At 41.3% G+C, this 16,063-nt stretch overlaps 1 protein-coding gene across 2 annotated transcripts in view; it reads right to left on the reverse strand.

Annotated features, from left to right (window-relative positions):
* The window catches only part of CNTNAP2 (contactin associated protein 2), a 1,655,791-nt gene that overhangs the window by 159,068 nt on the left and 1,480,660 nt on the right, over positions 1-16,063 (reverse strand). For both annotated transcript variants that reach the window (XM_084896487.1, XM_084896488.1), the window contains one exon: positions 5,631-5,849. In XM_084896487.1, coding sequence (XP_084752613.1) covers positions 5,631-5,849 — 219 coding nt within the window. The remainder of the gene's footprint in view (positions 1-5,630; positions 5,850-16,063) is intronic.

Below are 16,063 nucleotides of genomic sequence, written 5' to 3' on the forward strand. Positions count from 1 at the left end.
GGGTGAGCTATTTTACACCGAAGGTGGGCTGTAGGATTAGCTCCTTTCTTAGATTTGAAATCTCTCTCGAAAAGTTTTGGCACATATAACCCCTGCCTTAGAAAAGCCCCTATGAAAATAGTTAATTAGCAGGCTATGTTTTAGTTAAAGGTTCAAAAAGGTTAAAAGTACACTGTCAATTTGATTATGTTGCAAATATATATATATATATTATTGATTTTTTTACAGAGAGGAAGAGTGGGATAGTTAGAAACATCAATGAGAGAGAATCATCGATCAGCTGCCTCTTGCACACCCCCTACTGGGGACAAAACCATAAATGCCTGCAAACAAGGTACATGTCCTTGACTGGAATCGAACCCGGGACCTTTCAGTTCGCAGGCTGACTCTCTATCCACTGAGCCAAACCGGTTTTGGCGGAAGTATATATTTTAAAAAAGGTAAAAATTAGCTCTCTCATAACTTCTTTAATATGTTAAAACTCAAACTGTAAAATAGACAGCTGGAATTACAAAAGTTAATTAGTTTTGACCGCTAAAGGGCAAAGGGTAGGAAAGACATATGGTGAGTCTTCGTGGGGAAGGGCCATCCTTCACCTGAGGCAGGAGAGGGTCTTCCCACTGAGAAGAGCGCTGCTCACTCAGCACGGCCTCCTGCAGAGGCTGGAGGCGGAGGTCAGGTTGAGAAGTGAATGAAGCTGGTAACCTGTGACCCGCAGTGAAGGCATTCACAGAGCAGCTTCTGCTGTTTGTCTGCATCTTTGCTTTGTAGATAGTTCATTGATTTAGTCTAGTGATTTCTTTAATCTAGCAAATCATTTTCTCTTCTTTCTGTACTTGGGCAGGTGTTTCCAGGCATGAGATCACTCCCTGCCTGTGTCTGGGTGGGGAGCCAGAGCACCAGTTATAAGGGTCAGGGCAGAAACTACATTAGAGTCCCAGCCACCATTTCACTGATGCCAAACAGGAGAGACCTCAATTTCAGGGAGGGAGACTGACTACTAGATCTAGGGTCCAGGCTGCTCTGAGAAGCTGTCTTTCATAACAGTCTAACTTTCTCTGTGGCTTTTTTTCAGGTTTTTGTCATGCCTGATTTCAGTCTGTGGCTCCTAGCAAAAAGATATTTCCAAAGATGGAAAATACCACATTTTGAGAAAAGAATTTTGGAGAAAGTATATAAGAAAAAATACCTTCTTTCTTTGCAGATGGGATGAACTAAGTTTAAATATAACAATTAACTCAAAGAGGTAACAAAAAATATATATAATATTTCACTTATTTATTCAGTTGAGGACTCCCTCAGCAAATAATCATTGGACAAGCACCATAGTCTTATTCTAGATCTTGGATATCACGTAGCTTACCTTCTGGGGGTGGGGGGAGCAAAAACATAAATGAAAAGATTACAAGTTGTAAGGAGAATGCATAATGATAAATAACTCTAGTCAGAGTGGTCAGAGAAGGCCTCTCTGAGGAGGTACCAAAGCAGAGATGAGTGATGTGAAGGAGTCAGTCAGCTGTGTCAATGTCTAGGGAGGTATTTCAGGCAGAGGGAACAGCTTGCTCTAAAGCAGGAGAAAGCTTGGGGTATTCGAGGGACATCTCAAGACTCTGGAGACCAGTTAGGTGACTAGTAAGGAAATCAGTTAAGAGATTAGTTAGGAGACTAGTTAAGGGACTAGTTAGACCAATTAGGAGACAAATTAGGAGACCATTTAGGAGACTAATTGCAGTAGTCCAAGTAAGCAGCATGTGGCCTTGACTGGGGTGGGACCTGTGTCAGCAGAGCAGAGGGTATGCATCTGGGGCTCAGTCTGGAAGTAGAATCACAAACTTAGTATTGATGGGCAGTAATGAAGGAAAGGGAGGATGTTAAAGGTAACCTCAAATTTTGGGCTCTGTGAAATGGGTGTCAATGAGCTCCCCTGCTCCCCATTAGCCCGCATGAAGACACTCCATCTACTCGGAGTCACCAACTGGGCCCCTCGCACAGCACAGAAGATCCTGAAAGAGTGAGAATTAAGTTTTCGGCTGCTTTGGGCTGACATCTTGCACAGAAGCATGGCTCCCTTACTCCTAGGGCAATTTGGAAGATGTCTGAGCTAAATGAGTTGAGGCTGGACATTTCTCATTCAAAAAGATTTCTAATCTTTTCTATGAGCCACTTAGGAGCTTGACTCCTTCCTGAGGCTTTCTCTCAGCTCTCTTGAACTTTGACCTCCTCCTTAAACTAACCCAAGAACAGTTACATGCTCTGGCCTGGCTGAAGCTGACTGCAAATTCACCTTTCCATCAGCCATCTGCCCTGCATAGTCCTGTCTTCTATGGCTCATGCTTGCCAACTCTCTGGCCAGCTCCTAGGCTGGCCATGGGGCTCCAGGCCTCACAGCCCAGGCACCATGATCAGTGGCCAGAGCCCCGAACTCCCTGGCAGGTGTCTGTGCTATAAAGGGCTTTGGCTCATTCCAGCCTGGTGTTGTTCATGCTTAGATAATGACTTTGAGCATCTCTGCTGCTCTCCAAACACAAGGAAAAATCTGTCCCAGGGCTGACCGAGGCTGCCACCCTGAGCACAGTTCTGAGTCTGTGGGCTGGCTGAGGCAACCATGGAGGAGGTGAACGTTACATGGAAGAAGAAGAAAGCTGAGAGTAAAGGTAAAATATAGAGAAGGGGCTCAATGCTTACTGACCATGCCAGGAACTCTGCACTGCTTCCCATGGATTATCTCATCACATCCTCCTGAGATGCAGAAACTGTGTCTCTTTTTAACACAGAAATATTAAAGAACCTGTCAGTGGTCTCTCAGCTAGGAAGTGGCGGGCACAGGTGGAATTCAAAGCCCACATGACATTGTGGAAAGAACTGCTTGGCAGCTCAGGCCTTTTTAACCATTACTAAACACATAATCATAAATGGTTAAAATTGGAAGAAATTTTGGGAACCAAATAATCCAAATGCTTTATTAGGCAGATGAAAAAAAAAAGATATGAAACATTCTTTTTTCATCTAAAACTTCTCCTTCCAATTATGTTTTCATAATTACTAAATTCAAAGGACACTTTCTAGTTTAATTTATGACAATAAAGAACAACACATGTTCTTTATTGTCATAATAAACAAAGGGAATCTCACAAAACTCCTGTGACCCCCATCCCAAGTTTTTTATTTCCTTGCTTGTCCTTTCTGTTCCTCTTTATTCTTCTTCCTGATATACCGTCTTTTTGCCTGTCCCTTACGATTAATTATTTTATCTAATTCAGCCCCAGCCCAGTATTCTTCTCTTTTTATAAGTTGTTCTTGTTTAAACAAATCAAAACTTTTCCAAGATCATAATAAATGTTTCACATCACCCTCTCTTGCGTTATGACTTTACTTAGTCTCCAAATTCCATAAAGACAACTATAGTTAGTGAACAGGAAGTGATAACAGTAAAGTTGGACTTCTATATCCAGGGACAAGTTAAAAAACAAACAAACAAAGAAAAACTGGTCAATTAGGGTAGAACCTAACCAGCCTGCTTGGGACTAACAGGGTTTTGGAAGAAACTTGTCTTAGGTAATCTGGGCAGGACATATTGATAAAGTGAACTTTGCTCACAATGTTTAGCAGGAATCAGCGAGCCTGGTGTTTACCTCATACAAAATAATTTAAAAACAATGTAATTTTGAGAACTATAAATTGAGGGAAGGATTTGGAAGGGACTAATTCTAGTTGGCATGGAGGAGTCAGTATTTTACTTCACAATCCAGGCTTCTTTCCTGGCCCCAGGCTGACATGGCTTTTTAACAAGCCAGTCTTACCTCCAAAATGAATGGACTAAGCCAACGCTCTGTAGTTGGCTCACATCACAGCAAACAGGTGGATATCCAAGTTTACCTTCCTTTTTGTGACTTTTAATATTTCCTTTCTTAAAAAATTATCTTTATAGATATCTCCCTCTTCCTCCCCATGGACCACCCGACTCACACCTGCCCCCAACTGTAGGCCTTCACCACACTACTGTATTTGTCCACGGGTTATGCATAGATACATATAAATTCTTTGGTTAATCTCTTCCCACCCCCACCCCCTTCCCTCTGAAATTGGTTAGTCTGCTCCATGCTTCCATATTTCTGGATCAATCTTGTTCGTCAGTTTATTTTGTTCGTTAGATCCCACATGTAAGTGAGATAATGTGTCTTTCTCTGACTGACTTATTTCACCTAGCATAATTCTCTCCAGGTCTCTCCATGCAGTCTCAAAGGGTCATAAATCCTTTTTTTAATTTTTATTTTTTTTACAGCTGTATAGTATTCCATTGTGTAAATGTACCACATCTCTATCCACTCATCTATGGACGGGCATTTGAGCTGTTTCAGATCTTAGCTATTGTAAATCTAATGTTCTGAAAGCATCTCCACACAACTAGGAAAGTCACTGTATGCACTCTGACCCTTATTAAAATGAACTGATCCCTGGTGAGTCTCTGGGCATATAGGACATTGGGAGTTATTAATATGGACAGCAACCCGGTCATATCTGCTTTTGCTTGGTCTGAACCTGTCACAGTTGATCAACTTGCTGAACTGACCCCTAGAAACTCAGAGAGAGGGAGGGAGTGTCTAAGTATAAGGTGGAATCTGGCCTCAAAGTCCTTCAAAGTTTTTTTTTTTTGTTTGTTTGTTTTTTGTTAATCTTTACCTAAGGATTATTTTTTTTTTTCCATTGACGTTTTTAGAGAGAGTGGAAGGGAGGGGGAGAGACCGAAAGAGAGAAAAACATTGATGTGAGAGAGACACATTGATTGGCTGCCTCCTGCATGCACCCTGACTAGGATGGGGACTGAGCTTAAAACCAAGGTATATTCCCTTAACTGGAATTGAACCAGAGACCCTTCAGTCTTCAGGCTGAAACTCTAACTAGTGAGCCAAACTAGCTATGGCCAAACCTGCTTTCTTTTAATTCAACAGAGAGGAAATGGCTAATTTTCTAAACTGTTAGTTTTTTCAGGAAAAAAAATTAAAATTGAACAAGCTGTGGAAATAGGACTTGATATGAAGTAGTGTCAGGTCCAGCTGGACCAGGTCAAAGCAAAGACAAACTGTGAGGCTGAACCTACTTCTTGCACAGGCTGCTTAACAGTTTGCTGCTTAAATTTTGTCCCAGTGTTGACCTTTTTCCAATGTAGGAGGAATCTTTGCAAGAAGTCTAAAGGAGGGAATGGGCTTCTATTTGTCATTGCAAGCAAACCTGAATTTAGAGAGCCCATATTTCCTCCTTCATCCCTCCACCCCTCCTTTCCTTCCTTCCTTTGTACAGTACCAATGTTCCAAATTATCAAAGGATTTTGTACAGTTCTAAAACCACAAACCTAAAGTTGAATAGGTTAGAGACCTCAGAGATGTCCCTGGCTCCCCTCTGGTTCTGTAGACCAGGACTGTGAGCTCTAGACAGTGGGAAGTGGGACTGGACATCGGTCTCTCAAATCCTCTCTCTCGTTCCATTCTGTCTGGGGAGAGACTACAAGAGGCCTAGATAATTACTTTTAGAAAGATCTCCTGCAATCACTCCATAAGGGGCTTTATTTTTTCCCATTGTGAACGTTAGTAAAACCAGCGGGGGGGAAAGACAGTGGCCTTGACATCACTCACCCACAAACAGCTGGCTGTAGAGTTCCAGGCGGGTGTGACCCTCTGTCGGGGCCTTCCGGATCTGCTGTGGCAGCCGGTCCACCTGCAGGCTGGCCTGCTTGACGTTCCTCTCGGCGGTGACTCGGTGCCACTGGTCATCATTGAGAGGTGTGGGCGACCTCACCACGATCTCCACGGGCCCATTTCCAACATCAAATGAAAAGGACACTTCTGTGGCAGCTGGAGAAGCAGAAAGCATGGGAAGCATGTGAATATTCTCCTTCGAGATACCAAAGAGCAGAAGAGAAACAAAACAGGGTGAGAAAAATAATCTAAGCCTGTTACTTCCTATAAAGGTCCATGAAAGACAATCGTTTGAATAAGAATCAATAAGGATTAATAACCAAGGGGAGGAAAACAGACTTGGTATCAGGGGCCAGGCATATATTTATTTTCTTTATCTTTAGAGGCTTATGGAGAAGTTACCATTGTTGACTCTAGATAAGAAAACTGAGGTCTGGAAAAGTTAAGCACATATAGAGTGTCTTAGATTCCATGAATAATGAAGTCGGGATGTGAACCCAGGCTTGCCAGGTTTTTCAGAGCCTGGATTTAAAAAAAAACACACACACACTTTTTTTTTTTTATTGATTTCAGAGAGGAAGGAGAGTGGGGAGGGAGGGGGAGAGAGACAGAGAGAGAGGGAGAGAGAGAGAGAGAGAGAGAGAGAGAGAGAGAGAGAGAGAGAGAGAGAGAGAGCTCAATGATGAGAGAGAATCATTGATCGGCTGCTTCTTGCATGCCCCTCACACCCACTGGGTGTTGAGCCCACAACCCGGGCATGTGCCTGGCTGGGAATCAAACTGTGATTGCAGTTCTCTCAACCATGGAACCACACTGGATGGGCCAGAGCCTGGATTTTTGATTCTATACCCAATATTACCCTATTTTTAAAAAATGTATTTTTATTGATTTCAGAGAGGAAGGGAGAGGGATAGAGAGACAGAAACATCAATGAGAGAGAATCACTGATTGGCTGCCTCCAGCATGCTCCCTACTGGCATGTGCCCTTGGCTGGAGTTGGACCTGGTACCCTTCAGTCTCCAGGCTGATGCTCTATCCACTGAACAAATCCAGCTAGGGTCCAATCTAACTCTTCAATAACTCCCAGAAAGAGCTTCATAAAACACCCTTTTCCTCCTCCATCCCCAGAGATCCTGGCTCAGTTGGTCTGATGAAGGCATTGGTATTTTTTAAAGCTTCCTGGAAAAATATTAATAGAGAGCTACTGCTTTTGGGGAATTCACAAAACTTCTTTTCATTAATCCAATCATTGCAGTTCCTACTGGAAGTGAGGGAGTCATGAATTGTTGATGAATGTCAATAAAGGTGACCTGTATCTCCTCAGACTATGTGAGGCTGTGCGGAAGGCAGTTCCACATCCCGGCCAACTAACCTCCTTTTGGGAATCATTCGTTGCACCCCTGGGTCATTCCTCCCCACCCCACCCCATGATGCTGAATCCTTCCAGACACCTACCCTCCAGCACTGACCACATCAATCTTTTTCATAGATCTGCTGCAAATGAGCCTTCTTCTGCAATAAACCACCAACACTAGAAAATGGATTCCGTGGTTGCTTAGACTATTTTGCTTGTAAGCAGTTTTCCTGCTTCACATTTCAGTTGTGTTTTTTTAACCGTTTGCACTCTGAACCATTCTGGACATTGGCTACCAGCTACTCGATGCTACTTTGCGGCGGAAACGTGCATTGAAATAACTCAATTCCCCATAATCACTAATAAACTGCAATGTCTCCCCTGAGAGGGGACATCCGAGTGATATGCTAGAATTCCGATGTCCCCTAAGAGGGGACAGCGGAGTGCAAAGCGTTAAAGTTATCAATGTTTTACAAACATGGTTTCTAAATGTATATTTTTCTTGCAATCAGCAGGAGAGGCAGCACATATCCTTAGTTTCTCAGGCTTGGTGAATTCTTTTCCATCTTAAAGAGGTGGCCCACCAGATTTTCTAACTTTGCTCATAAAAAGATTTAGCCCCTCTATCTACCATTAAGCCTTGGCCTAATCTCTAAGCAGTTTAATTTTTTTTCCAGGCTAATGGAAAATTCCGCTTCTCCGGACTGGTACCATTTTGAGATGATGTCACAAGCAATCAAACTTCTAATTTAAAAACCACAGTAGGCCAGGTTCTGCCAGGACTTGGACTGTTCCCTGCCTTTGGGTCAGGGCCCTCTGAAAGCTGCATTAACGTTACTGAGCTACACGGATATTAGATGCGGAGCTCAATTTAATCAACCTAATTGTGCTGAGGAATTTTGATCTATTATGTCACCAGAAAGGGAACTTTAATTTCAACACCTGTGGCAGTTCCTGCACACACTCTAGTGAAATACCTCCTGCAAATTAGGAGCTCCTGCCTCCAGGAGTCACTGTGACACAATGGAGGCCCGTGACCTTCATCAAGGTTTCTAAGGAAGTAAGAATGCAGGTTGACAATCCTCTGACTCATCCACTGAAAGATTTTCCCCCGTCTTTCTGGTATAGTTAAGGGGGAAAAAGCATCCCCAGTCTTAATATTGAATCTGTTATGTTCTTGTAGTGCTATGTTTTAGCAGATGCATTTTAAAATGTAAGTTGTCAGAACAGCAAGAGCACAAGATTTCCTGAGCTAAGCGGAAAAGATTGTTTCATTTTAAAGATATGAACAGCCATCAGGGAAATAGAATCTAGGGATAAATTGAGTTTAACCCTAAGGTTTGACTCGGAGGGACAGACGCTGCTCTAATTTCCTCTCCTCCTGCTATGATGAATTCTTGTCCAGGTCTTTAAGTGCCACCATTTAGAGAAACTCCGAGGACCAGAAGTTAACTGGGACATACGCATATTTTTCTCAGCTTGTCACACTGGATCTCCTGTTTCTTCCTCTGGACTGTGGCTCTTCTTAACATCAATATTTCTTTCTAGAGAAGCAAATCCTGCTGTAGCTTAGTCAGGGGACCATGAGAGAGAGTCAGGACCTCAAGACTGAGGTCCTCTGGGGGCATAACCCTCCTTAAAGAGCCTACATTTGGGTTTTGCTGAAGCAATATTCACGGTTTCAGCACACTCCTCTTCCCTTCAGGTGCTTCCTGGGGAAGGAGACTGCAGGAAGGAGACTGCAAGCTCAGTGTGGGAGCCAAAGAAAGGGTTCCCTTTTCTCAGTCATTCATGTGAGTCTCTGACATTGCTAAGGGATGCCTTTGAGAAACGCCATCTCCCAGGCAAATGGCAAGCGCACTTTAAAAGCTTCTGAGTTCAGTGTGTGGCGGGCTGATTGCTTTGGTCTTCTGGGTGAGAGGAACTGACATTTTAAAAGAGATAATTACACAGAGAGTTAGAGAGTGTATAAAAGGGAGGCAGCATGAAAGACACCAGAGCCAGTGACTCTGTCCTTGCTTAATGTGCATCTCCAGTTGTAGACAAGTGTTGCCTGTTTCTGCCCATGGAAAAGGAATTTCTTCCATACTGAAAATGTTCTTACTTTCAGAAGAAAGTATTTGGGACTTGGATGTATCTTGTGTGGTTAATTGGAAAGAACATAGTAGCAAACACTAAGAGTGCCTTTCCATTAGTATCAAGAATGAGGAAGCATCTAAGATTCATCCTACTTGCAACCAAACATGTTATCCTGCATAGCTCCATAGATGTTGGCTGAAGACAGGAGACACATGGGCCAGATACAAAGGACTTTTCTTATTCACACTGAACAGGCAAAATGAACTTCTTGTCCACATGGGTTTCCCATAGTCCCACCGGGGTATGTGAAACAGCCTAGATGGAGTTTTTATTAAGAATTCTGAACTCAGGGAACCACAGTCTTTTCAAAAGGCTGCCAGCAAAGCTGCTCAACTATTGCCCTGAGGAGACACATGAGCTTTATTATCCTGGTCAGAAAATAAATCTGTCATCTGTATTGTAGGAAAACACTATCTTCCAAGGCTGTCACCTATACAAGTATCCTTAAAAGGGTATAAACAAAGCTATCACTGCTTCATGCTCAGAAGTCAAGCAGAAATGGGAGAGACTCCATGGAAATTCCCCAACAATTAGCCACTCCCCACCTTTCCTTTGTGAGCTCACCCAGTTTTGCCCAGGCATCTATGTGCTTCCACAGAATCTTATGCATCATTTAAGAATAACCCCACACTAGGCCCAGAGGGTGAATTTGGATTTGTCTAAGTCAAACGTGCCAATTCCATGCTCCTCAAAAGAAAACTCATTAGGATGGGACATATTATGCTTTCCTGGCCAGTAAGACATGAGAGGAATTCTTGAGGGGGCCATTTGGGATAAGTTTCTTAGCTCATAAAAGAAATAGTCAGTCTCTTCCTGCCCTTTTGTCTTGAGTGAAGATTGTGGTTCCTAATGTTGCTGACCCCACCTTGTAAACACTAAACACCAAGAAGAACATGGAGGTCAATGGGATGGTGACTTGAGTCTTTGGTGACATTGCTAAGGCCCTAAAGCACATGTGTCAAACACAAGGCCCGCGGGCCAAATCCAGCCCGCCAGGCCTTGCAATGTGGCCCGCACCGCGCTGTCATCACTGCACTCCGCTGTCAGTTTATGACATTGTCAGTTTATGACTGTTCAGTAAACCATTCGGCCTGCGATTTAGGCTGGATTTTAGATTTTGGCCCCTTCTCTGATTGAGTTCGACACCCCTACCCTAAAGTATTCCTTCAGCCACCTCAATACTTCTTATGAGAGGTAAATGTTATTGTTTAAGCCATTTTTATAGCACCTGAATGCACCTTAACTGATATAAGGGAGGGTTTAGCAACCAGTATATTTGAGTATTCTAGTCTTTGGTTTTTCACCTTTTTTCGGCCCCAATTTATTGGTTTATGAAATGAGAAGTACACCAATAGCTTTCCAGTTTCTGTGTCCAAAATGTGTTTGGAAAACTGAACTAAGTGATCTCTAAGCTTCCTTCAAATGCTATCATCCTATGATCTAATTTCCAAAGATTCTAAGAGAAATAATAAAATTAAATACAGCTAGTCTTAATGTTAGTTTTTGATATTGCATCACTATAGGGAGAAAAGAGACATCAAAAGAGAAATGCATGAGGTTGCACATTGACATCAGAAACAAGTTTAGATAACAGAAATTAACTTTGAATACACCTGGGTCATGACTTCCTCTGAGTGATAAAACAATGAACTGGACAGAACCATGGACAGCTCTTGGTATTCTTCCTCCTCTCCTATTCATTCCAGCAGGTGGTGCTATTTGCTCTCATTCTTACTTAAGTCTCCTCAAACAAATCACTCCAGGTTTAATGTATTCAGTGACAAATTTAACAACTGACCAGAATAGTATACTTCTGGGCTCTGAATTCTCCCAGCAGGTCAGGTAACATTTAGACATCAGACTCAAAGTGTCAGTTGGCAGTAGCAGAAAATATTTGGTCATTCAATATAGCACAGGCAAAGAGAAAAGACAAGGAAAGCAAGCTACACACAGTAAGCACCGGCTAACACTGCTGCAGTTTCGATAATGATTTGTTCCTTCCATTCTAAGATGAAGTTCAAGGATGGAAAACTTCCAAAGGGATGTTATGAACAAAATCTCATTTAGCCATACAACAAAACTGGTAATAGACGGAGCAGATATTTTAGCCTCACTCTAAAGTGAAGAATGCTATGAATATATATTCTGTTTTCTTTTTTTATGGAAAAAAAAGGGCAAAGTGTACACCAGGAGACAAAATAATATATGCACCATGAGAGAGTTATAAGGAGGCAAAGTAGGAAGGCTGAAAATGAGGTCTCTGTGGGAGTCAGAGAAACGAGGTAGGGAGGAAGAAGCCAAGGGAATATCTATGTTCCCATCTTAGTCTAGGTGTCCCACCTGTGCCTTAGATGCCATACCTTCTTCTCTCTCAAGGACATCACTGCAGCAATTTCCCCTCTTCTACAGCATCAATACTTTTTGTATGTCTCTAATCCTCACAGCCACCATCACAAAAACACTCTTAACCTATTATCTACTTTTCTTGCTCCCCTTTGTTGCCAATTCCTCATTAGCACTGCCCGCACAGAGACTTCTGTCTCCATATCTGTGTCTTCTCCTCTGTCTTTCTCTAATACCATCACCTGAAGCTTTCTCTAGCACTTCATAATGAAGATGTTCCTGCCTTGGGGCCTTAGCACTTTCTGTTCCTTTTACTCAACTAACTCTATGGCTCCTCATTTATCTTTCTGTGCACAAGGCCTCATATTAGAGATTCCTTTCCTAAGCATTCTATGTTAAACAGAAAACCCCTCTCTCAGCTGCCTTTTTCCCTTTATCCTGATTTTTTTGAATTACCATCTGGCACAATATGTATATGTGCTTCTGGCCTCACTAAAACAGAAGCATTTTTCTATTTTGTTTATGTTTGCTACATCCTCAGTATGTGGAACAATGCCTGAACTCAACAATTTGTAAATAAATGAACGAGTGAATGAATCAAAGAAGGAGTAGGAATATTCCTGCCAAGGAAGCCAAACAATTACAAAATAGATACTCTAAAAAAAGAAACCCACACATTTTCCTAAGGTAACCCATAATTTAGCACACTAGCATATATAAGAAATGCTATCTTATATCCCACAAACATCTTGCCTAAGAATGTAAGGTAACAATGTACAGGGTGGGTTAAAACTAGGTTTACAGTTGTTCTTATGGAAACTAATGCAATAATTAATAAATAATATGAGAATAGACTGTTTCACATGCTCACAGCTGTAAAGCTATTGGGTCGGCAACTAAGTAATTGCGGGTTTCACACATATATGGCTTCAGTTGAATTTTTAGGTTTGCAGACGTAGTACAAATGTAAAACACATTTTGTATTTGATAGTTGGCTATTCAGCTGTTAATCAGTAAAAAAAGTTTTTTTTATCTGTTTTTTAGTTTTTGTTTGGCGTTCGTTGAAAAATGGAAAATCAAAAGGAACATTTTCGTCATATTTTGCTTTTTTATTTCCACAAGGGAAAAACGCATCACAAGCTCATAAAAAGTTATGTGCTGTTTATGGTGACGAAGCCTTAAAAGAACGGCAGTGTCAAAATTGGTTTGCCAAATTTCGTTCTGGTAATTTTTCACTCAAAGATGAAAGACGCTCTGGTCGTCCAGTTGAAGTTGATGACGCCCTAATCAAAGCAATAATCAATTCGGACTGTCACAGTACAACACGTGAGATTGCAGAGAAGCTTCATGTATCACATACATGCATTGAAAATCACTTAAAACAACTTGGCTATGTTCAAAAACTCGATACATGGGTTCCTCACGAACTGAAAGAATCACAGTTAACGCAACGCATTAGCAGCTGCGATTTGCTAAAGAAACTTAATGAAAATGATCCATTTTTAAAACGACTGATAACTGGCGATGAAAAATGGGTTGTTTACAACAATATCAAGCGGAAAAGATCGTGGAGCAGGCCAGGTGAACCAACTCAAACAACATCAAAAGCTGATATTCATCAAAAGAAGGTTTTGTTATCAGTTTGGTGGGATTACAAAGGAATTGTCTACTTTGAACTCTTACCACCCAACCGAACGATCAATTCTGATGTCTACATTGAACAACTAACGAAATTAAACAATGCAGTTGAAGAAAAGCGGCCCGAATTGACAAATCGAAAAGGTGTTGTATTCCATCATGACAATGCAAGGCCACACACATCTTTGGTCACTCGGCAAAAATTAATGGAGCTTGGTTGGGATGTTTTGCCACATCCACCATATAGTCCTGACCTTGCACCATCTGATTACTTTTTGTTTCGATCTTTACAAAACTCCTTGAATGGTAAAAATTTCAATAATGATGATGATGTCAAATCGTACCTGATTCAGTTTTTTGCTAATAAAAAACAGAAGTTTTTTGAACGTGGGATTATGATGCTGCCTGAAAGATGGCAAAAGGTCACTGATCAAAATGGGCAATACATTAAAGAATAAAGTTATTTAGTTCCATGAAAAAATTGTCTTTGATTTTCTTTAAAAAATCCGCAATTACTTAGCTGCCGACCCAATATTTTTCCCCATCCTGTATATTTTCTCAGTCTAAGAGCTTGATACATTACTTATGTCTGTTGGAAACAAAATGCAGTAAATATTCTTTCAAATATGTGACATTTAAGGAGCAAAAGTTTGGCCTAGAAAACAGCAGTGGATACAGAAGCAGAATTTTCTCTCATTTCTACATCTCATGCTATTTTCATCATTCTATTCATAGGAACAACAAGGACATTGCTTGGACCACAATTATTCAAATTTTAGGAAAAGGACCTTGGATCATAATTTCTCAAATTCTAGCTTACACAGAACATGCTGATGAAACATGCTGAAAATGAAGTATTTCAAGGCTCCTCTCAGAGAGTTCCGATCAGTTGAGGCAGGATCCTGGAGTTTATCTTTGGTTGGTGCCAGGTGACTCCAAACCAAGTGGCCCTGGAATCCCACCTAAGAAACACTGGGATTGACACGTTTCCTTTTAGCAGGAAGGTCTGAGGAATCTCTCTGGCTTCCTTGTCATCAAGACAAAGATTTTCACCCTAACCAGTATGCTCAGTGGATAGAGCTCCGGCCTGTGGACTGAAAGGTCCCAGGTTCGATTCCAGTCAAGGGCATGTACCTTGGTTGTGGGCACATCCCCAGTAGGAGGTGTGTAGGAGGCAGCTGATCAATGTTTCTAACTCTCTATCCCTCTTCCTTCCTCTCTGTAAAAAATCAATAAAATGTATTAAAAAAAAAAAAAAAGACAAAGATTTTCAAACTCTGTGGTAAAAAGTTTAACCTTGTTCAAAGAGAGATCTAGATGTTGCCCTTGACTTTGAGAAGGTAGTGTCTGAACCCTTGAAATGTTATGTCTGAGATAAATATCTTTGCTTGAGAGCCCTGGGTCATGTCAGAGTTTGTGATGTAATTTTGGGTGAGGGCTGACCACCCAGATAGACAGAGAATGTGATATAGGGTGAAGTTTTGGGTCACACAGTTCAAGCTCTTATTAGTTGGGGAAGGACCCTGGAGTCTGTATTTGGAGTAACTGGAAACTGAGGCCAGCTATGTGGGCTGTCAACCATTCCTACGTAATGGAGCCTGAATAAAGACTCTTAACACCAAGGCTTATGGGAGCTGTCTTTGTTGGCAGTCCTCCGTGAATACTGTCATAATCAATTCTGGGAAAGTAACGGGACTGGGATTCCATAGGAGGGGCACACCTGGAAGGTTGGCATCTGGTACTTTTTCTAGTGTTTGCCCTCTGTGCACCTTCTCTAGTCTGATTCGAATCTGTCTTCTTTTCCTGTAATAACGGTAACCATGATTAAGTCCAGCCACCTTTAGTAAGTTTTGTGAATTTTTCTAGAGAATTATCAAAACTGAGGGTGGTTTCAGGGACTCCGTGAACTTGAAGTGGGTGTCAGAAGTGTATGCAAACTTGTGAGGGCTGCAGTTTTTCTAAGTTTGCAGTTGGTCTAATTCTATGCAAAACCAAAACTAAAACCAAAACAATCACTTCTGTTTAGAAGGGTGTGACGGAAGTCAGCAATGTTAAGACTAAAAGACTTCCTAGAATGGAGTCCAATTTCCAAACCCAGCTTCACTGCCTGCATAAGAAAATTGAGTCTAGATGCTGACATAATGAGAACTAAGTACAGAGCTTCTGATATTCTAACCATACTGCACCGCCTTTCAAATTATGCAAGGAAGAAAAATAACTTATTTTTCCTTTAGTACAGTTTTAGTTTGTGAATATAGAAGTTTTTCGAGCCAAATATGCATATTCACACCTAAAAACTCCATGTCAAACACATCTGAAAATGAACACTGGCAAGGAAAATTTATTTGAAGTCTTTTGGAAATTCTTCAAGGAAATGCCTAGAGCTTTAGAATCAATGCTATGAATTTATTTTTAAAACCTCTGGTATGTTGCTAACCTCTTGAGTATGAGAAATATTTCTCCATATGTATTTTGGCCTTTAAGATTTTTATTATAGTGAAGAAAATAACTTCCCAAACAAAGGCATCCATGGAGAAAAGGAAGCAAAAGGGAGTTACTATTGGCCACATAGAAACAGAGAGCTTCTCTTTAAAATGCAAAGCCTTTCTAATTTCAGTTTCCTCCATGCATTTCACCAACTTCTGAGAATAGCTTATTGAATATTAATGGACCTACATGATTGAAAAAGGAAAAAGACAAAAACCTTTCCAAAATGACGTGTGGCTTGAAACAGCACCTGTCCTTGGTGAGGTTTTAAATGTCCTTGTGTTTGGAATCAGTAGAGACTTGCTGGGCAGGGAGGGACCAATTTATAAGAGTAGATCAAAGTCCCAGATGGTGACTAAGAGGAGACAGCATTGGTGATAAATGGAATTGCAGAAGCTGATTTAGAGAA

The sequence above is a fragment of the Pipistrellus hanaki genome (genome assembly GCF_964339955.1).
Source record: "Pipistrellus hanaki genome assembly, chromosome: 10".
NCBI classification, from domain to species: domain Eukaryota; kingdom Metazoa; phylum Chordata; class Mammalia; order Chiroptera; family Vespertilionidae; genus Pipistrellus; species Pipistrellus hanaki.